The 26,803-nt window shown below is 38.9% G+C and overlaps 1 protein-coding gene across 6 annotated transcripts in view; it reads left to right on the top strand.

The window, feature by feature from the left end:
• The window catches only part of LOC102046681 (formin-F), a 51,756-nt gene that overhangs the window by 13,920 nt on the left and 11,033 nt on the right, over positions 1-26,803 (top strand). For all 6 annotated transcript variants that reach the window (XR_008734162.1, XR_008734161.1, XR_008734159.1 and 3 more), the window contains exons 3-16: positions 852-938; positions 2,859-3,032; positions 4,549-4,697; positions 6,875-7,051; positions 7,670-8,090; positions 8,274-8,436; positions 11,569-11,680; positions 15,705-15,795; positions 16,384-16,470; positions 18,675-18,827; positions 20,509-20,638; positions 20,766-20,798; positions 22,533-22,636; positions 24,077-24,160. Coding sequence is in view for 1 of the 6 variants with exons in the window: in XM_055722290.1 (XP_055578265.1) it covers positions 852-938; positions 2,859-3,032; positions 4,549-4,697; positions 6,875-7,051; positions 7,670-8,090; positions 8,274-8,436; positions 11,569-11,680; positions 15,705-15,795; positions 16,384-16,470; positions 18,675-18,827; positions 20,509-20,638; positions 20,766-20,798; positions 22,533-22,636; positions 24,077-24,160 (1,965 nt within the window). In the remaining 5 variants the exon portion in view is untranslated. The remainder of the gene's footprint in view (positions 1-851; positions 939-2,858; positions 3,033-4,548; positions 4,698-6,874; positions 7,052-7,669; positions 8,091-8,273; positions 8,437-11,568; positions 11,681-15,704; positions 15,796-16,383; positions 16,471-18,674; positions 18,828-20,508; positions 20,639-20,765; positions 20,799-22,532; positions 22,637-24,076; positions 24,161-26,803) is intronic.

Here is a 26,803-nt window from a genome sequence, read left to right as displayed (position 1 = left end):
GCTGATAGTGATTTTGAGATAAACCTGGTGCTTTTTGGAATTTTTAAAAATAGCTTTCTGAACTGCTTATTAACTTCTTGGCTGGAAAGAAGTAGAAGGAGAAGCAAAAATAAATACTAATAAAAAAGCAATGCAAGTTTTGCAGAAGGGATACAGTCAACAATATTAAACTCAGCAGTGTAAGACTACATGGAAATATATTCTCAGACTAAGAAAAGAAAGGGTTCCTTTTCTACTTCTGCCATGTTCAAGTTTTTTGATAGCTAATTATTAGAATTAAATGAAATTTAATATAGCTGGATCATGGCCTTCCCTTCCCTACATTTTTCTGAAGATTGCAAAATTAGTTATTTCTATGCACACAATGCAGCTACTGTAAGGGACCAGATAAAAATGGTATAGCCCCACATAAACCAAGGAACAAACATCTTCCATTTTACTGCACTGCATTCAAGGATCTGTAAATGTTTTTCTTTGAAGTCACATATGGTGGTTGTTTGCCACTTAGCCTGTTTGATAGACTGCTTTTACTCTCGTGTGTCGAAATATGTTTAGTATGACTCCCTGGGCTCTGCTCTTCTCCATCCCGTCTTCCTGTTTCTGCTCTGCCTTTCACCTTCTGTCCCAATCCGTGATCCCTTCATTGGTTCAGCAGGACTTGTGGATATTTTGTGCTTGTGGAAATCAGGTCAGGAGGATGCTTCCATGTATCTCCAAGTGGAGTTCTTCTGCAGAGCCCCCAGCGCTGTTTGAACACTGTTCACTGAGGGAGACTTCACCTGAGGAAATGACTGGATTTGAGTGGACAAAAATTGGCAGTGCTGGACATGTTGCTGATTTCTGTTTTTCAGGATTCACAGGACTTGCTAACTGGCTCACAATTTAACTTCATTATCTACAAATACAAACACTATCGGTGGCAGAAACGAATTTTGCAGGTAACTTTAAAAATTCTCACTTTTGAAGCAATGTATCAAAAATATAGGATGTTTAGGTTGCTTGGTAAATGTTATGAGATAACTTAAAAAAAATCTTGTGGTTCAGGGAGCTATCAGAGAGTATAAGGTATTGAACAAAATTTCTACCTTCTACACCAAAAGTATTCTGTGGGCAATATCTGAAACTGCCTCTACTAAGTCCCTGGGAAGGCTGTAGAAGGGACTTCATAATCTAAGAGGTTATTTCACCTCTGAAAAACATGATTTGTCATAAAGATGATTGATTATAATGGGTTCTGCCTGGGAGTTGTTCTGCCGAGTTAGCAACAGTGAATGTATACAAGTGCTGTAGACATACTTAAATATCTGTCCCTTTTGACATGACATCACTTCAACCGCACTCTCTAAAGCTTGGGAAGACATGTTCCTGGGGATGCTCAGAGGGTTCATGTGGCGGACTATGCGTCTCACCTCTGGTTACTCTATCCTGTGAATTCTTTTTTTGACATTATGAACCCTTAAGGCTTTATTGACTTGTACGATATTAAAGCAAAATTTTGTCAATAACACTAGATGGTGATTTCTTGATTCCATGAAGTAGAATCAGTGACAGAGGTTTAATGTTTCCGGGAACCTGGATTCCACTGAATTTTTCCTGTAGTTTGGACAAAATTTGATCATAAGCAAGTCCAAGTCATACATGCTAGAGGGTGGTTTTTTGTTTACTACATCTTAACCATAGGAAATATAATCTCCTTATTTCCCTCAATATCCACTGTTTTTTGGAATTAAAAGATTATTCGTTTAGACATAAAGCTGATGGAAAATTGGAGAAAGCTATATTAGATGCGGAAGTTATCTCTAATTACAGCAGCCTTCAAAAGTCAGAGGTAATAATGAGAATGGTTCTGCTTTGGAGATTTCCTGCTATAAACAGAACGGAGGGAAAGGGCACCATGTAAGGGTTTGGTTGGTGTGGTCTGCACTATAGCAATGAAAGGTGCCAACAATCATTTATGATAGAAGGTAAATATCTAACTTGGGCAAGATCTGAGACTCTTCTGAGTTTGCCTTCTCTGTGGGCTGCCCTCAGTGAGGCTGGGTGGTCAGATAATATTCACATCTTATTGTATCAACAAAGCTGTTTCTGCTCAGCAGGGACCTACACACAGAACAGATACCAGAATCTGTCTGTACCAGTTTTTAACACTGCAAACACAGATGATGCAGTGGAAGAATAATAATTTTATTTTGAAGCAAACAATTTTTAATTGTTATGGCTGTGAAACAGCACTAAAATAACTTTATTGGCTGTTATCATTGCTCCCTTCACCTATATGTGCACATATATGTATAGAGACATAGACAAAAAAAATTATCTGTATTAGATAAGATCTAAATCAACATGCAATAGTATTTATATCAGAAAGTAATTTCTCAACAGAGAAATCTGTGTCTCTTTCTGACACAGAAGCAGCTATCGGAGAAATAACCACTTTCATTTTAGTACAGGGGCACAGGCTGAAGCAGTTAGAAACCGAATCTCCACTGAGGTGGCCGTGCCAGTAGTTTGTGCTATCACTACTGCTGAGTGGGAGGTTTTTTGCACTGGGTTGTATAAGACAAGAGGAATTTAAAAAGAAATAATATTTCAGAGTGACAAATTGATGCATATTCATCAAAAGCGATAAGGAAACACAGTTACAATGAATATCTGTTTGTTTTGTAACTAAAACAAATATAGGGCAGTATCTTGATGATGGAATGTCATTTTTATATTCTAGTCATCGGCAAGATAGATACATATTCTAAGCTGGTCCTTTATCTAAATGCCCTTGCGTGGTAATATTGAGGATGCTGTTTTTCCCTTTCAATGAAGAGAAGCGATGGAGTCAAGTAATGAAGAACTTTCTATTCCAGATTGATTTCAACACAAGGACCATTTTTAACATTGAAAAAGGAATTATTAAGAAACAGTTTCCTTTCTCACAAGTCAAAGCCTGTGAAGATACTGAAAGGAGGCGCTTCAGCATTGTGTTTCATGGACGACAAGATTATGAGCTGGAAGCAGTGTCTCTTGATGATAAAAGGAAGGTAAGTTTTTACAATGTCATAGACAGATTGCTATAAATAACAGCTAACGTTATGGTAGAACCCAGCAGGTCCCAGTCATAAATGGGAATTGTTATGCAGTGCATTGTGCAAACAAAGAAGTAGGTATGTCTTTATTCTGTGTATGTTCATACATGGAACAAAGGAAATGTGAGTTCAGGATAATGTTTGGCCTTAGGATTTTGCTACAGTTCACTGGGACTGAAGATGTAAAGCCAGCTCAAGATGCGATATGAAAGCGGGTGCATTTCTTCAGCTATACCTGGAATCTAACTGGTCTGAGATTGTATTAAAACCAGCAAACAAAACTGATGATGTGCACAGTTGCATCTTAATTGAAATTTTCTAAACACTTCTTTTTTCTATGTATAAGATATTTATTAAAATGCATGCTTTTAAGAAGAATGAATGAGGCCATCTGATGCTGTGAAAAGGAAAAGACCTGGTAGTTCATCTTTTACTGTCAAAATACACTGGAATTATAAAATTATCAGAGGAAGATAGACTAGGTGCAACTAGATGTTTGTTTAATGAAATGATTCAGTTTTGCAAGATTTTGTATGAGCTGTTTCATTTTGAGGTCTCAGCTCCTTTTGAGTTCTAGGTCCAATTAAATATTCCAGGTAGGATAACTAGGGTCTACACTAAAACTTGAGAAATTCTAGTTCTGCCGTTAGCACTAGCTTTTCACCTGAATGCAGATGCCCTGTGTGTTCAGGGGTGATCATGTCTTAGGGCTTGTGTCATCCCACTGCGGAGGCACTGCAGCAAGCTGCATGATTTAGGCTGAGGCACAAACTCTCAAAAAGCATGGAAGAGTTTGCATCCAAACTTGTGCTGTGACTTATTATTAAGGGGCTTGTTACACAGGGATACACCCCTTGTGAAAATCAACTGTTCGTTCCATGTGCAGAAACTTTTATTCCAGTTGAACAGTGTCTCATGATTGATTGGCTTGATTTTCCAAATATATTATATTTAGCAGAAGAGCTCAAAAAGGTATGTGTATTCTGTAGTAAGAACACTCAAATGTGCCCCTGTATAACAAAAAGAGCACTTTAAATTCACACCCACCTTAATCCATGCTATCTTCAGCTGTAGGCAAGCATTCATTTTTCTGCTGGGTTTCTCTGAGATTTTGAGCCAAAGCAATCAAGTACTACCTGGGCTTGGACAGAGCTGAACAGAAACTTTGCCCTAGATTGCTTCGTATATGAATTACAAAAGTAAAATTATATTTTACAGTAACCCCTCCAGAATAAAATTATATTCTCCTTACACCGACAGGTTTAGAACTGTGGACATAAAACCAAATTGCAGTTAAGCAGTTTAGCATCATAGAAAGAGGCTATTTATTTAACGTTAATTTATTTTACCTATTTGGCTGCTGCGTATAGTGCTGTCTATCATTTTTATACTTGAATAACCCACCTTTAATGTCTTTTTCAAAAGAATTAACATGGAAAATATATTCTTTCTGCTGCCACTTATTACGTAGATAACATACCTTCTGAGCAGAGTTATACAGAGCAATTCATACAAGAGACCAGCAGAGTCCTGCTCTGGAAGACCTGCAGAATGCGAAGTGATACATGAAGGACTGCTGGATTTGCAGCAAAATACTTTGACATCCACTGAATGGGTGAAGTATGAACAGCAATTTTTGTAGACCTCTGGGCTGTGGATTTTGTTAAAATTTCAAATACTTTAAGATTTTCATTTGCTGATAATAAATTAATTATTTAATTGCTTTTTAAAGTTAAGACGTAGAGGCCAAATGTGCATGAAATGAAAATGTTGAAATTAACTGTTAGTGCAATACCCAACAAAATGGAATTCTGGTGTGTGCAAGAGACTGCTGTGTGCGTTACTAACAAAATATGTAATGGTGATGGTGCTCTGAGTGATTTTAATGGTGAGGCTTCTTTACGTTTAGCTTCTCACTTTTTACTCCATTTTCAGTCATAAGGAAAAGGAAAAAACAAAAGGCTGGCAAAGCAGATGAGGGGTATGGGAGCCCTGCTGGAGAACGTTGACTCACACTGGCCAAATGGCTGCCCCAAAATTTGTAGCTCGTTCTTGTAATGTTCTGAACTCCCCTCCTGTGGGATGACCATCCAAGGTGGCCTAATGGGGTGGTGGTTGCAGAGACCAGAATCATTATTCATTGGGAAATGGAGTGTCACCACTATTTCGTTCAGCCCCTGAACTGCCGCAGATAAGCATGGCTTTTGCTTCCGCTTATTCTATTACTGAACTAGTGAACCAGCTGCAATGAGTTTACATAGTTTGCATCCCATTCTCCAGAAACCCACCCTTCCCCTGAGCCAGCTCCTAAAATACCTGGAAATTGCTTATACTATCAAAGGAGAGAAAGAGGGGGGAAAAAACCCCAAACCTGTCTAGCAAAACCTAATGAAAAAAATTTAACATTGTAATTATCTGCACAGGGCAATTATCTCAAAAGACTTCACAGTTCACAGAAAATGATTTTAATTGTTTTTAAAAGGCTACCACTGTATGTCTTGTAAACACTATCCTCAAGTGTGTCCAGGATTTGTTACATTGCAACATTTAACAAGTTTGTTAACAAACAAAAATTGATTTTTATTTATCTTGTGAAGCAAAGCCCTTGTTGCTTTCTTCTTGATATTAAACCTCTCTCTCTTTTTTTTTTTTTTTTTTTTTTTTGGCAAAGTAAATAATGGTGGAAACATCTGGAGATCCGATTAAACTATAAGTCCCTGCTTTAAAGAAAGGGTAGATCAATATAACTGCCAGCTCCATTAAACAATTCTTATCACTTTGGCTGTTTATGTGGGAATAGATGCAATTTATATTTTATGTTTAATCCTTCTGGAGCTGCTAAACTTATTTAAATTCCTCATAGAACACCTTAATCAACTAGCCACACCTTGAAGAGAGACTGGAGGAAAAGAAAGGTCTGATAGAACTGTCAGAATGATAAAGAAATGCAGTAACCCTCAAGAAAAATGAGAATGCAAATGCTTAAATAAGAATAAAAAACACATACAGTAAAGCCCCACTTGCTGTTGAATGTGGGACCTTTGTTACAAGCAGCAGAGCAGAATCCTAGAGGAGAAACTGAAGCAGAAGATTCTGCTGTAATAGAAGCTGTGTATGGTTAGGCAATTTCTGCCAGGATTAATATATCATTTCAATATGTAACACCCAGAATTTGGCACAGTCACTTCTGATAGAAGCCCCTGAGAGCAGAATGCTTTGGCTCTTTCCTGTCAAGTGACTTGTGGGAACAAGGGAGAACCAGGATCAGTCCACATGGAATAAGAGCATGTGCAGAGGTATTTCCAAGAGCAAGAGTTATTGGAGTATAAGGTTGGGCACTGACTTATATTACAGTGACTTCTTTAGAGCTTGGTGGCAATGAAACCTGGAAGACACAGAAACTCAATCAAACAGTGATTTCATTTAAAAGCTCGTAGTCCAAAAGACCCACCGTCCCAAACAAACAAGAAGAATAAATGGAGTGGGAGGGACACTGTGTGGCTAACAAATTAACAGGACTGGGGTAGTTTTCAGTTGATTGTCAGATCTTAGTTTTAGTGCTTTCATTAGGCTTGGCAGGCTGGAAATTCATATTTTATGTCACAGTTTACTTGGGTGTCAGAATAAGAAGCTCTTATCTCAAAGGTTTTATGCTTTAGTATTGGTACTCTTTGTTCCATGGAAGATGCTATAAATGTGGAGGATTATTGACATTAGAAAATGTTTTAAAAAGGCAAGGCTTGTGTAAATAAGTAGTCAGTGAAGAATAAAATATATCTCCATTCCTTGTCCTTCAGGTACTTGGTGCAACTACGTGAAGGAGAGTTGACTTTATATTGCATAGGTCTGGGAGGAAAGAACAAGACTGCAGACCCTGTAACGAATACAATTAATTTGGCAGGTGGTAATGTGAGTGTCAGCAAGGAGAATGGATGCAGTACCTTTTCAGTTCAGACCAAAGAACACAATTATTTGTAAGTATAGTTGGTAATTAAAATTTTGTTAAAGCAGAACTACTGAAAACAAGGTCAAGCAACAGAGAATCTCAGTGTCTCAGAACAAAATGCAGCAGTGGAGAAACGCAGCCACCAGAATTATATATAATTACCTCTCCCAGTGGTTTGCAGTGATTTGATGAGTATTTTAAGGAGGAATCAATAGTACCACATTATGGAATGGGGAAGATACATTGAAATACTGCCCACAAAGACTTGTCTAGTTGTCATGTCAGGAGCCAGTGAAGGGGATACATCATTCAGCTTGATAGGACTGATGTGTGAACAGGTTCTGCCTAGCTTGTGCAACAAGCACAGTAAGACGTAGCACATTGTTCACCTTCCCCCAAGGTGGAGAAGAGGAATTATGAGGTAACTGCACCACAGAGTCAATATATGGCAAAATTTCAGCTCTCTAACCTCAGACTCGTAAGCAATTAACTCTGCCTGAAAAGGTCAGAGTCAGCAGCACTGGGCTTCTTTGACAAGTAAACCTGCTGAACATCATTCTGCTTAAATAAGAAATATCTGTGGCTGTGTTAGTCAGCGTGTTATTTACACTTCCTTGCATTTATATATGACATCCTTATATTTCAGGTTTCGAATACCCTTTACTGTCCAAAATAACAGGACAGAGGATGTTAGCAAGCTCCAGAATGAATGGGTGTCTCTCATAGAAAGGTACTGCCAGCCGTGCAAGGGTGCCTCGCTGCCTCAGGAGGGATCTCAAGGATGCACCTCCTCTGAAGCTGATTATGAGGATTTTACTGTACCTTTGAATGAACAGAAAGAGGAGGCCTTCCACTTCGCTGTGAGTTCCGCAACAACCTGTGTGAACAAGTCTTCAGGCCCCCAGACAAAGCCTGCAGAGGGAGAAGCAGCCCCAGCATCACCATCTCTTCCCATAAGTAAGGCAGAGGTACCACCAGCCCCACCTGTGTTCCTGCAGCCCTGCAGCCTCTCTCCATCAACAAAGAGAACCAAAGCCTTTCACTGGGATGTTGTTCCTTGTGATAAGGTGAGGATGAAACTGATGGCAGCTGTTAAAAAATAAATATTGTAGTTTGTATTACATGTATAGTTATCATAAAAGTACAGTAGTGCTACAAAACAACCTGCATGCCCTTCTCTATGTTTGGATGAAACTAAGTGCCTCTGTTCTTTTGGCTTTTTGTTCACCCTGTCACTTCTATATTTTTAGATCCAAAAATCTGTTTGGGGATCATGTGACCCATGCAAGAAGAAAATAGATGTATCCAGACTCTGTGATCAGTTCCAGATCCAGGACGTGGCAGCATTTTCAGGCAGCGAGCCTTCAGTGAATCAGCACATCATGCTAGATCAGAAAGTTGCGCATAACTTTAGTAAGTATGTTAGCAAGAACTGTGTGCTCCTATCTGGAAACCTGGGGTGAGCAGTGTGTGCGTTTTCTATTTGTACTTTCTATCATTCTATAGACAATGATACAAGCCTGTGTCTAAATTACCTTTTAATTCAGTGCCCCTCTACTCATTTATAAAAAATAAACTTTATGGCTCAGTTGCTCTAAATGTAGTCCTTTATGATGTAGAGTAGAAGCACGAAGCTTCTCCTCTTCTTGTACAAAACATGGTTGTGCCATGGAGCTGTGATGCTGTTGCACTAGGGTAGACACGTAAAATCACATATGACACCTGTGAAATTAGCGTTTGGACTCTGCCTTCAAAGGCTTTTCAAATTTTGTGGGCTGTCCAGGTGAAACAAATCAACAGAAACAGCTTGGTAGCTAGAACTTTGAGTGCTGTGCTCAGTCCCTCTCCTACCTTGAGTTCACGAATATTCACCTAGGTGTAGATGGGTTGGTGCAACAAGCCTTTGAGGCAGCTACAGCCAGGTCACAGGAGCTCTCTGGCCTTTCTCTGGCCCATAGCTTACCTGTGTGCAGCTGTCTTGAATGGTCACGGTAGGATCCTTCCCTCTCATATCCCCGAAAAGGTTCTGCCAAAGGCCTGACTCAGAACAGTCTTTCACAGCTGATGAAGCAGTTCAACACATAGTTCTGGCCTTACTAATAAAATGATGTAAAGATCTTTCAATTACTTTGATGAGAAGTGGTAGATACTAAAGGAGGGAGAGTAATTGCTCTTCAAAGACTACTGATTTCTATTACAGAGATGTCTTTCCAAAAAAGTTCTGTAATGTAGTGATGTTTTAAGAAATGTTACATGTGTAAAGGACTCGGGGTAGTTAATTTTGAAGTTGTCATGATTTAATCTTTATGAATATTGATAAGAAAGAATATATTTTGGAGATTGGGTAAAGTTTTAATTGGGAACTGTAAATGGAGATAACTTGTTGGAATTATTGCATCCGTTGACTAACAATTTGAAGGGTTAAAAGGAAGTTGGTAATACGAAAGGACTGTTGCAGATAAAAAGGAATTTTGTAATAACACTTTTATCTATCAAATTATTGCAGTTTCTTTGAGGAAATTTCTTTTAGTTTGCAAATAGCACCATTCTTCCTTTTGATCCTATTACTCTTACAACTTTTTTCATTGAGACATTCTACATCCGTTTCCTAATCTTATCCTTAAAGCCCCATCAGTGAGATTTTTGGTGTATACTTATTATAATGGACACTACTTAGATCAAAAGTTAATTTGATCCTGAAAATTCTGATTAATCTTCCTTGCAAGTGCTGCAAACCACAGTTCTTAAATTAGCGAATAAAATGATGAAGCTCCAAAATGCCAGTAGGTTAAAATTTCTTGAGACTTTGAGTAGGCTTCCGAACACAAGAGAAAGATGGGAGTTCTGAGCAAAGATCTACACACTAAATTCAAGCCCAGGGTATGAGAAAATGCAAATAAAAGCTAAGTTATCTAGGGGAGTCCTGTAGACAAAATATACTTCTGCTGTACAGAGAGCAGGTATTGGAAAGGCAGACACAAGAAAAACGTCTTCAGATTTCCAATGAAAAAGTGTTGGGAGACACTATAATGTGTATGTTATTCCAAGAATATGGGGTCTAGTGGGTGAAAAACTGATCTAGGAGTCAAAATACCAGCTTCTGTGACTCGATTGGTGCCTGTTTCTCTGGATGAGACCCAGTTTCCCACATATAAATCTTCATTTTCCCTAGGAAAAAAAATTGGCAAAGTCTGATGGCTAGAATCTATTCAGCAGCTAATTTCAGCTACTGAAAACATTCAAGAAAATATTAAATGCTTTGTAGACAGGTTGTGAAAATTTTAAATTCAACATTTTACTATCAGTTATTCGCTCTGTTATGGTCCATAGACATCGCCACACCTGAAGAGATCCATGGTTTAAAAGGCATAACGAAGCAAAAGATATAAAGCATAAAAAGCCTGAGAAGGAAAAAGGGAAGATTCTGCCAGGCTTAGCACTAAAGCTAGAGCTTATAACAAAATTAAAAGGGTGGAAATTGTGTCAGAAAAAGAATAAATGGTACACCATTGGTCAATGAGAACTATTAATACCTGATACAGGCCACAGCAAGTTCCTGTAACCTGAAAACCTGTTCCTTTTTAGAACTGGAGGGAAAAAAGAAAAGGTAAATTATACACATCCTTCCTGAATTCTCCTTCCCAATCCCCTTGTGCTGCTCAGAGGAGTTTTGTCATAACGGAGACTGTAGGACGTTCATGCCAACACTGAGTAGCATTTAAACCTTTTCACTTTTTTTGATGATGCCCTCTGTTCACTTCCTTGTGCTCCCTTTTTTACCTTCATCCTTTAATAATAATGATGGAGACAGACAGTAATTAACAAGTAACTGGTAGGACAAAGTGGTCTTTTTGGGAGCAACAGCCTTATAGATGGTTCCTCACCTGTTTGAGGAAGAGACATCTTATTTTCATTTTCCTGTCGTAATGTGTATATGAGCCAGTCCCACATCAGCAGGCAAGTTCTTAAACATTATAAAAACTCTTAATCAGATTTTAGAATGTCAGACAGTGTGGAAGAAGAGACCACTTCTGTTTCCCAGGTTGCCTTCATTTTGGAAGTAATTTGACTTGCATGCCCTTTAACTACCTTCTTTTTGAATCCTGGAAATCAAACAAAGCAAGTAAAAAGACCCAAAATAAATGCAAAATTTGATTTCTTTAACCTTCAAAATATTATAATATTCCAATAAATTTTATTGTTATTATGAAAAAAATATTTTGACTGTTGAGCTGTTTATAAGAGAAATTTATGCTGGGAAGTACTTGAGTACCTTCTGATAACAGTATCTTGATCTGTCCTGAGCATTGACTATGTTCTGACAGAAATGTATTTTTGCTTGACTACTGCTATGTATATTTAAAGAACATACAAACACTGAGTTTTTACCTTAGCTTAGCAGCTACTGTGTTTTGGATTTTTTCTAGTGTGTGTTTTATTTATTTATTTTTTTTTTTTATATGGAAAGTAAATATGAACTATTTTGGTGATTTGCCTTCACTTGAGCATTTTCTTCCAAGTAATCTAAGAATCGTTTTCCTCCAGACATTTTTCTTAAAAGTTTCCGTATAAAACCAAGTGAGCTGAAAGAAAAACTGTACATTATACATGAAGAGAGTGGTGGACTTACAGATGAGCAGATTACAGCACTGAGAAGGTAATCTTTGGGGTTCAGTGTTTATAATATATGCTACCTTTTGAGGAAGGTATCCTCTTCTGCAAATCATGTGAAATTCAAGAAAGATGCTGCTGAGACATTGGGTCTGTCCTTACTGTGACTGGAATATTAGGGTTGCACACAGAAATCAGTTCTTGCAACTGAGATTTTAGAGTAAGCCCCCCAAATGCTACTTTTTCCCCACGTTGTACAGGAAAGGGGATTGCAAGAAATGATAGGAAATATGACGTGATTTTGTGCACCGGTTACAATGAAGAGAGTTAGTAAAAGAATAAGTTGTGGCAGTGAGCAGGGGTAACTTGAAGAGAAAATTTTACATCTTTTACTACAGACTTACTGTCTATTGTGGGATCAGAAATGAAAGACTTGAAATTGGTTTGGACAGGAGGAAGGCAGACAAGTGTCTAAGGGGCTTCATAGGATGATGGGATATTAAGAATATCAGTATTTCTGTGTGGCAGAGATTTGTGGGTTTAAAGCAGAAAATGCAAATTTATCTAAAAAAATTGAATTGCTGTATTGAGAAAAATAGATATCATGAGCATAAGCAAACTATTGACACGCAAATTTTTTAGGAACTGGATTGTATCTCTGAACAGTTTAAGACATAGAAAGAAAGGAAAGAAATGGGATCTTAGAGTAGTATCTGTTATACATCCCAGTCCCCATGTGATGCTCAGGCCATTTTATTGAACACGCTTATATGAAAACTTGCAATGAAACTGTTTCTTGCTTCAAAATCAGAAAAAAATTGAGTGTTTCGCTAAAACGAGCTTGGAAAAAGATGATGCTGGCAAAGAAAGTAAGGAAGTAAATAAGTGATGTTTCTACTTCTTGTGGAATTAGTTTAATTTTGGCCTTAAAATCCTGATCCTAATCAGTACATGAACAGCAATTTTAGTCTGCAGAATCAGGTCTGTACTTAGAAAGTGATGTGAGCAGGAAGAACAGAGGTGTAACGTATGGAATTAATGTCATTCTGTGAGATGGCTTATACAGAGCTTGCCTGAAGTATGAAGTGACATGGGCAAGACACCAAATTTTTATGTTTTGTATGTGCCAGTATTCTGGAGGAAGCTTCCAAGCTGCCCCAGTGCTTTACTGGTTACACCCCACGCTGGTGCAGATTATGAGCTGGCGAAAGGCGTTGGAGGTGATGGAGCTCTGTTGCCCTTCAAAAGCTGATCTTAAAGGCTTCATTTAAAAATGAAAGATCCTACTGCAGTACTGCAGTTTCTAATTGCAGTGATGGAATTGGTCAGGAGATATCTCTGGAGAAACAAATGGTTGGAACAGGCAGAATAAGGAAACACCCCCAGTCCTGCAGCACAGCCGAGTGCTTGGGGTCTGGCCAGCCCCGCGTGCGAGGGCAGCCTCTGCTCACACCTCGGATTGAAGGAAAACATTGAACACTGTCTGTTGTTCAAGCCCTAATGCAGCACTTCAGATTCAGTCCAGGATCTCCACGCTGTTGAAACTGGTGTAACACCACTGAGATTACTGATTTATAGCATCTGGGCTCTTTGCCATCAAACATAATAATAATAATAATGATGGCAATGAAGCTTGAAAGATTTTATTTTTTCCTTGAAGATTTCAGAGTCTTCCTTTGATAGCAATAACGCTGAGGAAATTTTTCTAGCAATGGAATGTGTAAGAGATATTGAATGCTGTATTGCTATATGCTATATAGAAGCAAAGATCCTGTTATTTATTGCCAAAATCTAGGAATGCATGTACAAATCCTGTAGTGGAATGAAGCTGATTTTTTCCACCCCAACAGTTTTTAAAAGTGTTACTGAAATAGAAGAGACATTTCAGAACTGAGGGTTGGATTTTCCAGGTGGTCCTGAGTCTTACAGCTCCTGTCCAGACATCTCATCCAAGGAGCTGATGCTTTTCTCGAGCCATTGGCACTCAGAAGTTTCTCTTGTACAATGCCCTGTAGTGGGCTTGGCACAATACAAGTAGGAGGACACAGCACTTTTGAAGACCTTTCCACTTGAATTAGGTGCCATGGTGGAAAATTTTACTTTTGAAACCTGTGGCCTGCAGGGGCTGGAAAATTCCTCTCTATGAAACCCATCATACTGTCTGAGCCTGAGCAGGAGGTCTCACTTCTACTATTGTAGAATGTAGAATGAAAAATATTTAAAGCCTAAACTAAGATTACATTTTCAAGACTGTGACCAGTGAGCAAAATGTTCTGCCATGTATCCAATGCAGGTTAGTGGAGGTGGTAGAATATTATTAGAAACGTCAAGACTTATTTTGATATGGAAACCTTTCCCTAGTTCTCTGAATGATTCTTTATCCTGATGTCTTAAAATCAATAGCAAAGCACTCCTTGTCTCTGTAAACTTGATTTTTCAAAGCAGTGGGAGATTTTTCATTGCACAAATTCCATTAGAGTTGCATTCATGTAAAAAGATATTTATGGAATGCATTCACATATTCTTGTGCTTTCTTTTCTGTGGCTTCCATTGTTTAATGCTTTAAGATTTAAACCTTCTAGACAATCTGCTAATTTCATTTCATATGCATAATACATAAAACAATTTGGTGGGATATCAGACTTTTGATTAAATGAAGATATTTACTGTCCGCTTTAAAATAAATGTTCTGTGGATTTGTTTAAAAAATCAAACTATTTTTAATGATAAATAAAACCCCCTTTTATTTGCCAACAGATAACTGTTATTTTTAAATGAGAATTCATTTTTTTTCTTCATGATGAAGGGTGATGAATGGAATATTTTGTAATCTGCTTTAATATAGATTCAATAATTCAAAACCTAGCAATTATTCAATTGAAATGTCATACTAAGTTATTGACCACAGTGAAAAAAAAACAGTTTGGCATGTATTTGTATGTAACATGCTAAAATCTTTGCTTTATTTTTTCCATCTTTGAATAAATTTCCTTACTTTTAATGAAAATTTATGTCTGTCTCCATGAATGTTTAATCACACTTGCTACAAATTTAGTAGATTGTTTGCAGAGAAAGAAGAGGAGATAGTAGACTTGAATACTTATTTAAGATTCTTAACACTCCTTCTCATATGTTAGCTGTAACAGCGATTTCATTTTTCTTAAGATATGCTGTGAATTCCCACAGTGTATCAGTCAGACATGCAGGAATATCTCCAAAGGAAAGGAACTGTAGCCGTGTGTTTACTTTTCCAAGTGGAGGCATGTTTAAAGACATCAGTTTTTCTAAAAAATTGTGACTCTGGAGTACTGTGGGAGAATATTCTGTTACCTTGTGCAGAAAGAAGAAAGTTGTGCGTCCGTGTTACACACTATCATAACAAAACCAAGACACGGATCTCGGGTGTGATGCAGCACTTCAAGAGACAGAAGTGTCATTGCCCACTCTTGTTTCATGGGCAATTAAAAATGTTTCAGAGGTAGGAGTCTGTCAGACCGTGGGGCCCAGGGGTTAATTACACCATAGCATGAGTCTGCTCTGCTTCTGTGCTAGTTCTTCAAAGAAGCTGTTGCTGGAGACAAGCTGAGCCAGCATGGCCATAACTGCTCAAAAAGCGTATGTTGTTTCTAGGTGCTTTGGAAAGGGTGTCAGGTACGCTCGTGCAATCAGTGGAAACAAGGCAGGTATGTATTAAGCACAGAAGTCAGGAACCTCTTTGGAAACGATGACCTTAACTCCTCTGTTGCATGGTTTTACCTATTCCAAAACAGCCCACACCTCTGTAGATCGCCTGTAGATCTGCAGGTGAACACTGCTGACTTATTTTCAAGCCTTACGTATATATAAGCATTTCCAGACCTGCAGATGTATCTGCAGATCATTTCTACTTTCCATCGCATAGTTGGCTCAAATATCTATGAAGTTCCAATGGCTAAAGAATAAATATGCAATATGTAAACCACACTAAACAGTAAGAAATTCTGATGCATGGCATGGAATGGTTGTTTTATGTTACAACAACATAGAATGAAGAGGAAGAGGACAGTGAATTTTCATTTGCTGTTTTGCAGATACATGCCAACACCAAAAGATGCAGAAAGGTACCAGGCATTCAAGGGGTCATCTTCAGAGCTGCATGTGGTTGATCAGTTTATGTTAGAGGTAAGAAGGCACAGCGTTAAAAAACAGTCTTCTAGACAGAACATTGCAAGAAGGTGTTGTTTGAAACTGAAATTTACAATCTCAATTAGAATCAGTTTAAGACATATACATATTATGATATCATATGATATCTTATCATGTATCATATAATATCATAATGATAAGTTATTATAGCATATAGCTATTATGAAGAGAACTGTATGGATCCCTTCGTGTATCCAAGTCACACACCCTCCCCTTCCTCCAAAGTAGGAGCTGATTTATTCTGAGCAAGGTTTCCAAAATCTATAAGCATAAAATTGTATGCATTTAACCATTCTTGTTCACAAGGAATGAGCATCATTGATTTTAATAATGTCTGGCCCTACGGGCACACAGCGTCTTCTTGAATTTGCATAAGCAAACGATGCACATTCAGGTATCTGCCATAGTATATCTGCAGACTTAAGGCTTAGAATAAAATATGTAAATTATCAGTAAAATTAGGAAAACTATGGTGCAGCTGAATTACTTGATAAATTAGGAAGGCATGTGCGTGTTTTGATATAAACATGCGATTTGATTCTTTTTCTGTTCAATTTTCTGCAGATGTGTAAAATCCCCCACTTAGGCCAGAGGCTGGATCTCCTGCTTACCGTACGTGAGCTCCCTGTGAGCATGAGAGATTTGGAGCCTGTGAGTAACGTGACTCCTTCGTAGTGTGTTTGTAATCAAAATCTACCAGATACATAGTGGAGGGCCAAGCAGCCTCAAGGCAGATTTCAAAGCTGTGTAGTCAGGAAAGTTTTGGGATTTCTTTTCTTTTTTTTTTTTCGTTCCCCCTGTAGCCAGCCCATAACATAAGCAATTCATAGTGTAATAATCCAGGCAGCCTAGTGTATGAAAGAAACATCTCATGGTGCTGTTCAAAAGTAACAAGCAAAAAGGTTAAAAAAATTTCAATAAAATTTCAATAAAATCCCTATAGGTCATGGCTTTGATAGCAAAGGAATTATAAATGACATGGAACTGTTAGAGGTGGGCTACATTTGAAATGCAGTGGCACTGTTGGCTGGTGTGTTTGGAATGCTTTTGGGAATCCCATTCATTTTATGGTGTTTTGCTAATGATTGTACTCCACAGTACCGGTTCAAAACAAAACAGTTAAAAAAAAAAAAAAAAAGTCAAATGAGGGCAATGATACACATTTATATACATGTATGTGCATTTACTATCATCCTTATTCCACTACAGTTCAAGAAGCATTTGCTGGTGGGCCTGGCAGTGGAATAGACTTCCACAAAGGAGGAAGAAAAGAACAGGAAACAATTTTCAAATTTTTATTTGGTGTTGCTAAACTTTCCTCTTTCTTTAGCCAGTGATAAAACAGAAGTGAATTTCATAATTAAAATTTGATTCCTTTTGTGGGGAGGTTCTCGCCACACAAGTTGAAAGAATCAATCTGAAGTCACAGACACTTAGAGCAAGTTTATTTGACCAGCATCTTGTAGACACTATTTTCAGAAGACTGGAGGAGGCTGTTCACCCTAAGGACTACAACACTGAACTGAAATGTTGCAAACCAGAGTTCAAGTCCCTCTCTGCCTTTTTGAGGGTGACCTAGGTGTGGGGGGGATGCAATAAACAGTATTCCAATCTCATGGTCCGGATCATCCTGTTCCAGACTCCTGCCTTCCCTGCCAGGGTTTGTGTATGCTTTAATTCAAAACAAAGTGTTTCAACACAATTCTGTTTCCGTGAAAATGCTCCAAATGTTTTGCTCTTATTCTGCATGGGAGCGAAAATTAAATTTGAAAGTTCTGCAAGTCTGAGTTGTTATCCTTTGCCTGGCTGTGATTCAAACCATAGTAACAGTGGAAAAAAAAAAAACTGGGAAGAGGAACAGATGGGCAACACTGGGGAGATGCACAGATTTCTGACCCTGCCTAGTACAATGCTACACCTTTGTGGTCTTCCACTGAAACCAAATATTTGAATATTTGGAAGCTATTTTATATAGTTTGCTTTGATGGATCTTTAATGTTCATTGAAGAGCTGATTAGTTATCTAAGTATTTTCTTACTTATGTGTGCTGAAACATGTTTGTAAACTAGATTATACACCTAAAATTCTAAAGGGCAATCTGAACACCGGCTTTCAGCACTCTCAGGCCCTGTGATGTGCTATTAATGTTGTAAAAATGTCTTTCAGCTCTCCCTTGTGTTTCATTCTTTTCCTGTTTTTTAAACCTGTGTGTTGGTGACTGATGAAGAGAGGTGTGGTGCTAAAAAATATACATTTCCTAATTTAAAACAAAACCTACCTCTTGTGTCTATAGCCCTAGAAGGGAGGTGGCTTCCCTGGGAAAACAAATTGATACTGAGTTTGATTACAGGAAATTATTCTTCCTCCTTGTGGGGAAACTGTGCTAAGAATTTTGATAAGATAACAGTTTTCAGCTGGTATAAACAGAAGGGAGGGAGGTGAAGGATGGAGAACCTTATACTGCGCTTCAGGCTATCTGCTTCCCCTGATACCTGACATTTGGTGCAATCTGGTGCATTCAAACAGCAAAATACTTTTTCTTTGGAAGCATTTTTAAGAGATGATGTTGAAGTTGTTTTGGCAGGGCTGGTTTGGCAGCCAGAAAGGATGTGACCTCCATTGCGGGCAGGGTAACTGTGCCAACACCAGCTTTATCTTAGTGGGAGACTTTTTACTGGTTCTTCCTGAAAACCCTTGGCCTGTTCCCCCAGGGAAGTTGAATAAGAAGATATCATCAGCTAAATTGTGACTTGCTTCAGGTGGGGACAATGAGGCTTTTGGCAAAAGGAAGGTATAGACACCATTGATTTACTCATGTTCTCAATTTGAACTGAAGGAAGATTTGTGTGTTTCAGCTAATAAACCAGAAAATCCAAGCGAGTAAGCAGCTGCAATCCAGCCAGAAATTTGTTGCTGTCTTGGAGTATGTTTTAGCCATTGGGAACCATTTAAATGAAAAGGCTGGAAAAGATAAGGCTAAAGGATTTCGTTTGTCATCTTTGACCAAAGTGAGTAAATATTTTTCTTGTCATTAAAATCATATTCCAAGGTATGTTAAATATTAATGTTAACTCAGTTTTGTCCTGAATCTGGAGAAAGGCAATCATTTTTAATGAGTAGCTAGCATTTTAACATCTGCTCTTGGTTACTCTAGAAACAAGATCCTGTTTAACAATATATACTTTAATGTTGGTCATAACAAGATGCATTCCCCCATTTCGGACCGCAGTGCTGGCTAGGTGGGGGCATTGCCATGTTCAGTACTTTGTTTCTAATGAGGTAGAACATCAGCATGCTGACTACCCCGATGTGAAGACCTCCTGGCTCGAAGAGGTGCCTGAGCTGCAGGCCCCTGGTTAGATGAAAGTTTAGATAAAGTGTGTTTTGTAGTTTTGTGCAGAGCACTGCTATATGGACCCTCGCCATGCGGTCAGGGCTGTAACTCTGCAGCATCACTTCTGTGATGGGTGCGCACGTGTGGCACTGCGGTGATTTCTTAGTGCTTCGTTTTGCTCTGGTGCAAGGTCTTTTACAACAAGTGGTACAATGCCATTTTAAGGTACAGTTTCAAAAGCAGAATATTAAATTGAAAGAGAGTGAAATTTGCCTGCAATGGTTTTACCCCTCCCCCCCCCCCCCCGCTCTGCTGGATGAATAGGGAAAGAAGGTGGCAGTTGTGATCGTTACTCTTTTCTGACAGAGATCTGCTGTACAAGAAGCATCGCCTCGCTCTTGGTTCTCTGCCTCTTCACTGACCTACAACTTGTGTGACATTAAGCTGAGTTTTCCATTAGTTTTATGGAAACTGCTTTCCCCTCCTCATCAGAATTTGCCATCAGAAAACATTGCTACTGAGCACGTGGGCTTTTTTCCTTCCTCCACCCAACAGTGGCATAGTGTCATATTCTTATCCTAAAAAGAAAGAAATAAATACGAATTTCCTAAGCTGCCTTGTACCTTTAACACTACTGTAAGATTATGTCTGATTCGTAAATAGAAGAGAGAAGGATTTTTATTGGTTTTGTAAGGTATCTTTCCCATCTGGAGACTTTTAATATATGAGTGAGTGATTTATAACTGCGGTGACAACTCTGAGACACAACTTGCTTTCTCTCTCTCTCTTTCATATATATATATATATATATATATATATATGTATATATGTATCTAATGGTGGCAATACCACATGTATCATAATGAAAAATGCCTACAAAATAATTTTCTGCCACAGAGCATCTTCCCAGATTCACTTAAGGAACTTTGCTATCTTTGTGAACACAGCACACTGCTTTAAAGTGGAAAGGAATAATAACTGTGTTTGGATGTCCAAAATCATTCCAAAATGCAATCAATTAGGATATCTTAAAAAAAAAAAAAAGACAACGTGAGAAATACATACAACAGAAAAGAACAGGGAAGGGCAGTGGATATGAAAGTATAAAGCTGATCTTAATCAAGAATGTCTTTGAAATGGCAGATTGAAAAGAAGTTTAATTTCATTGTGTTTTATATTCTTGTCAAATTTACATGGGAGTTATCAACATCCCTGCTGTTCCTTTCTTTTTTCTTTTCTTTCTTTTTTCTTTTCTTTTTTTCTTTTCTTTCTTTTTTCTTTTTCTTTTTTCTTTTTCTTTTTTTTTTAAAGTATAATAGCTCAGTCTGTCAATTATTGTTCTATTCTATTTGCAGTTACCTCTGTTGCGGGGTAAAGAGAGGACATTCACCTTGCTTCATGCCCTTGTGGAACAGATCTTCTTACATGAGCCTGATCTGGCCAAATTTTCTCAAGAGTTGACAGAATTTGAAGCTGTACCAGATGGTAAGAGGAGGGAGGGGAAAAAAAAATCAACAAATGGAAAGTGAAGTCCTTCAGCTTCTGTGGAAACTCCCATTCTCACAATATGAATGATACTTATTAGCGTGTTTTTCCCTCTCTTCCTTTCTAGCTTCCATGAAAGGCCTCTGTGCTGAAGTTGATGGTATGTAAATGTGGTTTCTAAATTCAGAGAAATATTTTCATATGTTGTGCAGTCATTTGGAATAGGTTTTCATTGCACTTCTGTAGTTTGTAAAAGGTGGTAAAGGTTCAAAACATTGAGGTAAAGTGTTGCTATGGTGATACTTAATCTGCCACATTACTGTGAAATATTAAAAAAAAAGAAAATAATGAAAGTGTGTCCAGATGGTTTAGAAATACAAAAAATATACTGCCCATGGTAAATAGAGTTTATCATAAACTACAAATATTAAGTGATACAAGTGCTCCATCAAAGTTCCACCTGTGGCGGAGTCTCTGGGAGCAGGCAGTGCAGCAGGAGAAACCTTCCTGAAATTCAAGAACCAAACTGATCTCCTTCTCTAGAACGGAGTCCAATGTTCATGAAGTCGACAGGAGGGGAGACAATAAGATTGTTCAAATGTAAGGTAGATTTTGGGAGATGTTTGCAATTTGCTGTTGAACGGTATCATAAGCTGACCAGTGAATTCTATGGGTTTTGGATTGAACCCTTGGGGAGCTGATAGAGAAGGTGTACATGTGGATGAAAATGACTTGCGTTATGTTGAAAGTTTATAAAAATCTATCCTTTGAAAATGTGGCATGGGTGTTAACTGTAACTACAGACCAATATATCATATTTCAGCCTCTGACTGACATTTGATACCTGAATGACAGTTGCTCTCAGCTTTCTCTTTGAAAAACCCTTGTACCTATTCTGCTGGGCTTTGGGAGTCAGCCAGGCATGTAGCTTGAGGCTACTAAAGTGTGCTTTTATTCTGTTCCAAGAAATTCCAATCAACTTTTTAGGAGGCATAAGTAACTAAAAATAACAGTATTTACCTTCAGTCACTTGTGTTCTTCACTGGGGACAGTGTTGGTAGCAATTCAAAATCACTAAATATTTTAAAGACAATTTTGGAAAGTCATGGGTAAAGCGGTACAATGGGCACAGTACCAGAAACTTTTGGGAGCTGTCAAAGGAGGTGAATCATGGGAACTTGAGGAGATTGACTGGCCTCCTCCCTCCGTGGATTCCTGATGGGGGTCAGCATAGTCACTTGTATCTTCTGAGTCCCATCTGGCAAGGCAGAGAGGGAAAGAGATGGACCAAATGCCACTGAACCAGCCTTTCTCACCCCATGGTTCGAGGCACATCCTGGAGCTCATTTGCTGGAAGCACAAGAGGGGGAGGATACCAGACTGCAGGTTCAGGACCAAAGCCCTGGAGCCAAGGCTGTATCCTCTTCTCCCCACATTTCACACCACAAGAGCTCCCACAGTAGCAGTCCCAATGTAGTGCTTAGGGCCAACTGACATGATTTCTTACTGTTAGATAGAGTAGAATTGTTGTTCTTTTATCTTTAAAGGAACCCTGAACTTCCTACAGAAAAACGTAGGGTTGAAGAATGTTATTTTCATTGCTAATCCTGATGCTGACAGCTAGGAACAGTCAGATTTTCAGCTGCTGCATAACCATACTATTGACCTCTTCGTTATTCTGTGGTTGCTGTGATGTCATCACGTACTACTTTTTGCCATAAGCCCCGTGCCTCTTTTAGGATTTCTATTTCAAAACAGAAATTAATATTCCTAGATGAATATATTATAGACCCATATTTTCCTAAATTTTCCAGATGTCCTAGATTAGGCATTTGCAGTCCTTTGGGCACAAGTGCATGCTAGTAAAATTTCTCATTTGCTTTTCTTTTGTTAGTTTTAAAAAAAGAATTGGAAAACATTATTCAGTGGAGACGGCTTCTTAAACCCAAGACAATCAAGGCAACACCCCAGGAGTCACAGTTCTGCAAGGAACTAAAGGTAACGTTGTTATAACCTTGTTGTGGGCTGGAGGTAAAAGATGAGTAATCTGCTTGGTTTGTGCTGAGACCTGCCCTGACAAGAGAGCCAGGAGCATCTGAGGGAAAGTGGCCTTTTATTCCCCTTTGATAATGTCTCATACTATAAGCTGCAGCATTGGAAGGGTTTTGCAGAATTTTGGCATCTCTTGCTTTTGCTTCACAGGCAAATGGGCTGGAGTGGATGAGGACCAGGTAGCCCCATGGTTGCCCATGATAAGCACTTTGGAATAATAGCAACTTTAAAGTATATATGAATTTGTAATAATTTTCTCTGTCCTCAGACAGAAAGGAAAATAACATAGAGAATCACAGAATCATTTAGGTTGGAAAAGATCTTTAAGATCATCGAGTCCAATCGTTAACCCAGCACTGCCACGGCCACCACTGAACCATGTCCCCAAGTGCCACATACGCATCTTTGAAATATCTCCAGGGATGGTGACACCACCACCACGTCCCTGGGCAGCCTGTTCCAATGCTGGACAACCCTTTTGGTGGAGAAATTTTTCCTAATATCCAACCTAATCCCCCCGGCACAACTTGAAGCCATTTCCTCTTGTCTCCTATCACTTGTTAATTAGGAAAAGCGACCACTCAAGGGCATGCCTGAATTGTGAATACAGGTTGGTCTAAGACAATTCTGCCCATGCTAGTGAACGTGACGGTTTGAGAGGCAGCTGAGCAGGCTGTAGGAAGCCCAGTTCTGGCCAGGAGCCAGCAGAGTCACACACAGGGCTTTCTCAGGTACAGACGAGTTAACTGATTCTCGATGGCACTGCTGTGCTGGTTGTGAACAGGGCTACTTCCAGTACAGGCATTCCCCGCTCTGTGGTGTGCACGTGTTCACCTCTGCTGCCCCGGGTCCCTCTGCGCTGGGTAGTGCCAGCGTCTGCTCAATCCGTATATTCCCTTCTCCCTTGGAACACCTCAACAGCATGCTGCTCCAATACATATTGTCAAAACCACATAGGTTACAAAGGAACCATGATTAAGAATTATTTCAAAAGTGAAGTTTCTAAGGCCCTGTTTCTGTCTCCTTAAGAGTCAGCAACTGGGAGTGTTTGCTCCACATGCAGAAAGGCTCGACTATGCCAAATGCGGGTGGAAACTGGGACCTTATGATGTTTATCTAGTTCTGCCCATTTTAATAGATTTAGGTAGTGTCATTGGATGATAGAGTAAAAAAAAATTCTAACGTTGATGTTTCTTTTTTTTTTGTCTTTGATGTCTTAATACTTGCAAGGAAATCTGTGCACTTGATGTATGCTTATCTTTTGTGAAATGTGAAATTTTTGTGACATAAAAATTTTGACTTGAATTATCTTGTTTTCACTGCTGTTTAATTCCTGCTTTAATATTATGCTTCTATACCAAATTAAGAAGTTTTATTTTATTACAGGATTTAATTCAGAAATATGAAGGGGATCTATCCCAGCTGTCAAAAAGATGTGATGAAATGAAGAAGCTTTATAGCAACATACTGGTACATACCATATTTAAATGCAATGCAAATAAATCTACATTTCTTTATAGAAAAAAAAAAAAGGGGTGGTGGTGGTGGAGAAAGAACTGCAAGATCTTCCCATACTTCCACATGCTCTACAGTTATACTGTCCACAGAAACTGGGGGGAGGAAATAACATCTAACAGTGGTGGAAAGTTTTGAATGAAAATCTGACTTTTATTTTTCTTGAGGTCTTACAGCCTGCTTTTTAAAGGGTCTGTGGCCCAAATATCAAAAAGAAAAGTGGATGTTCATCAACTTTATAAATTCAGTGAGTGTAACTGTTGAATATTTTCAATGCGTTATAGAAAACGTTAGAGAAAACCCGGTGTTTTCTGGTTCCTACTCGCAATGGTGTCTTTGGCTGGTAGACAGCTGCAAATCTGTTACTTGGGCTGAGGGTTTCTTAAAGTGACAAGCTTATAGTCCAGGGCAGTGATTTAGCTACTGGTATTCGGGTGGGAGGGACACTGGGATAGAGTTGTTAGTAGCAGCACAGATCTCTAAATGAGCAGAGCAGAAAGGAAGCTCCAGCAGAAGATTTCTGATAAAGAAACCATCTGTTCTTGTTTGTTCCTGTTCTATTCACCCACACTTGCACTGGAGAAGCACCTAGTTTTCTTAATCTTTTTTTCCTCTGAACAGAAGCAACCCATCTAGGTCCAATACACTAGAAAATGTTTTTTGGGTCAGAGGGTCACACCAGAATGAATGATAAAAGCTCCACGCTGCAATTCTTAACAACATAGCATGTACATTCCTCGTTTAGTACAATGCTCTTGGAGTGTGATAGAAACTCAGGAGGTCTCTGCTATGGGAACAGTATTCTCCGGCAGATAGTCACACTAGGAGGCTTTAAGGAAAGGGACAGATTTGCTGAAATGCAGTGCTAATCTCTGAAACTGGAATAACTGCTTCCTGGTCCTGTGATTAGGACGTGGTTTTAACTGATGGTTGTAGGTTTTGTTCTGTGTGGTTTTTTTTTTTTCTTTTCTTTTTTTATGGGGGTGAGAGATTAAAAGTACAGAAGTTTTATGACAGGCAAATGTTGCACAGAAGATGCAGCCAGGAAGACCTTTGGGGAGCTATCTGAACAGACAGAAGATTAGCAAGATGTTTGACCAAGGAAATTTAATTACTAATGTTGTACTAAAAGCAATATTGTACCAGTGTGCAGCATTTCTTTGTGTCTCTTGCAGCCTTTAAAAAAATAGGAAAAACACCTCAGTGTAGCAAGCCAAATTTGTATGTAGCACACAGACCAAGAAGTTTGTACCAGGCCTTCAAAAAAGGTTGCAGGACTGGAATAAAGCAAGAAGAAAAAAAAGGTGGAAAAAATAGTGAAAAAAAGAGAATTTACAATCAAGTTAAATGAGTGGAAATGGTTGGAAAGTATGCAGCAAATTTAGACATGAGATGATCTGTGCTGTAAAACCTTGGGCCAGGGGGCACTTGCATGGGGTATTGAAGAATCTGACCCATTTTACCTAAAAGTCATCCTCAGCAGGGAATTAGTGTTGCGTGGCTGGTCCTGCTTGCACGTGGTGTCATGCCCAGCGAGCGCTGGCTGTGCCCTCCTGAATGTGCACCTCTGCCATACCCCTCCTGCACAGGCGGTTGCCCTCCAGCTGTGTACCCTCAGCCAGGAGGCATTACACAGGTGATGCTGTGCTACAGATGTATGTGTGCGGCTCTTTGCTTGCCTTTCTTCTGTTGGAAACTTTTATCTGAGGCTCTTATTTGCATCTGAAGAGGATTTCATTTTCCATGTAGGTGGAAGTTTCCTCAAGTTTTAACCCAACTGGTTTTGCCCTCCCTTCCCCATTATTCTCTAAAGTTAGGCATTTAATATATTTCGTTCCCTTAGAATGGATTTTTTTTCTTCTGAATAATGTCATTTCTAGGCAGATCTTTTTGCATATTTGTAAAGTAGCAAAAATGTAAAGCAAACATAAGATAGGATGGGTGATCAAAGACCAGACTATCATCTCAATAGCACTAGGAAGGAATAAACCAGCTTACCTGGGGGAATATTTGATCTGGATATGTGTTGTAGGTAGCCATGGAGATCATGTTTCACATAAAACAAAAATCCACAGGCCTACCTTTATGATTTTATATTCTGCTTATAAAGTCAATAATGACCTTGGCATGTGACACTTCTATGGGATGAACAATAAATTGGGGATAGCTGCCTGTGGTATAGCTGTGGGCTATCAACTTCTCACAGATGGTCATTAGCTCCAGGAAAAGCCTCTCTCATTACTGTTTAACTGATGGTACACCATAGGTGAGTGGCGAGGCGTGCCAAAGATCAAGGGCTTGGAGCACCCAGGAGGTGCAATTAGGAAGACAACAAGCAAAACTATTAATCAGGTGTCACTGGTTAATGTTAAAGTTTTTGTGATGGGATTATATGCAAGTGGTTGTTTTTACTGTGTTGCTGATTTGCAGGCAGAGGAGTTGCTCCTAAGAAGGGTAGATGATGTCCAGGTGAACACGTGTAGGTAACGACACGTACCTGTCCAAACCCTTCAGTCTATTTCAGTTGCGATCTGAAATCCTGCAATACAACTTCATCACTGCTCGGCCTTGGGAGAGTTGTATCCCCCTGGTACAGAG

Source organism: Falco cherrug, chromosome 10 (assembly GCF_023634085.1).
Source record: "Falco cherrug isolate bFalChe1 chromosome 10, bFalChe1.pri, whole genome shotgun sequence".
NCBI classification, from domain to species: Eukaryota; Metazoa; Chordata; class Aves; order Falconiformes; family Falconidae; genus Falco; species Falco cherrug.
Note: the sequence above shows the minus strand (reverse complement) of the source record. Positions and strands in the feature narration are given on the sequence as shown.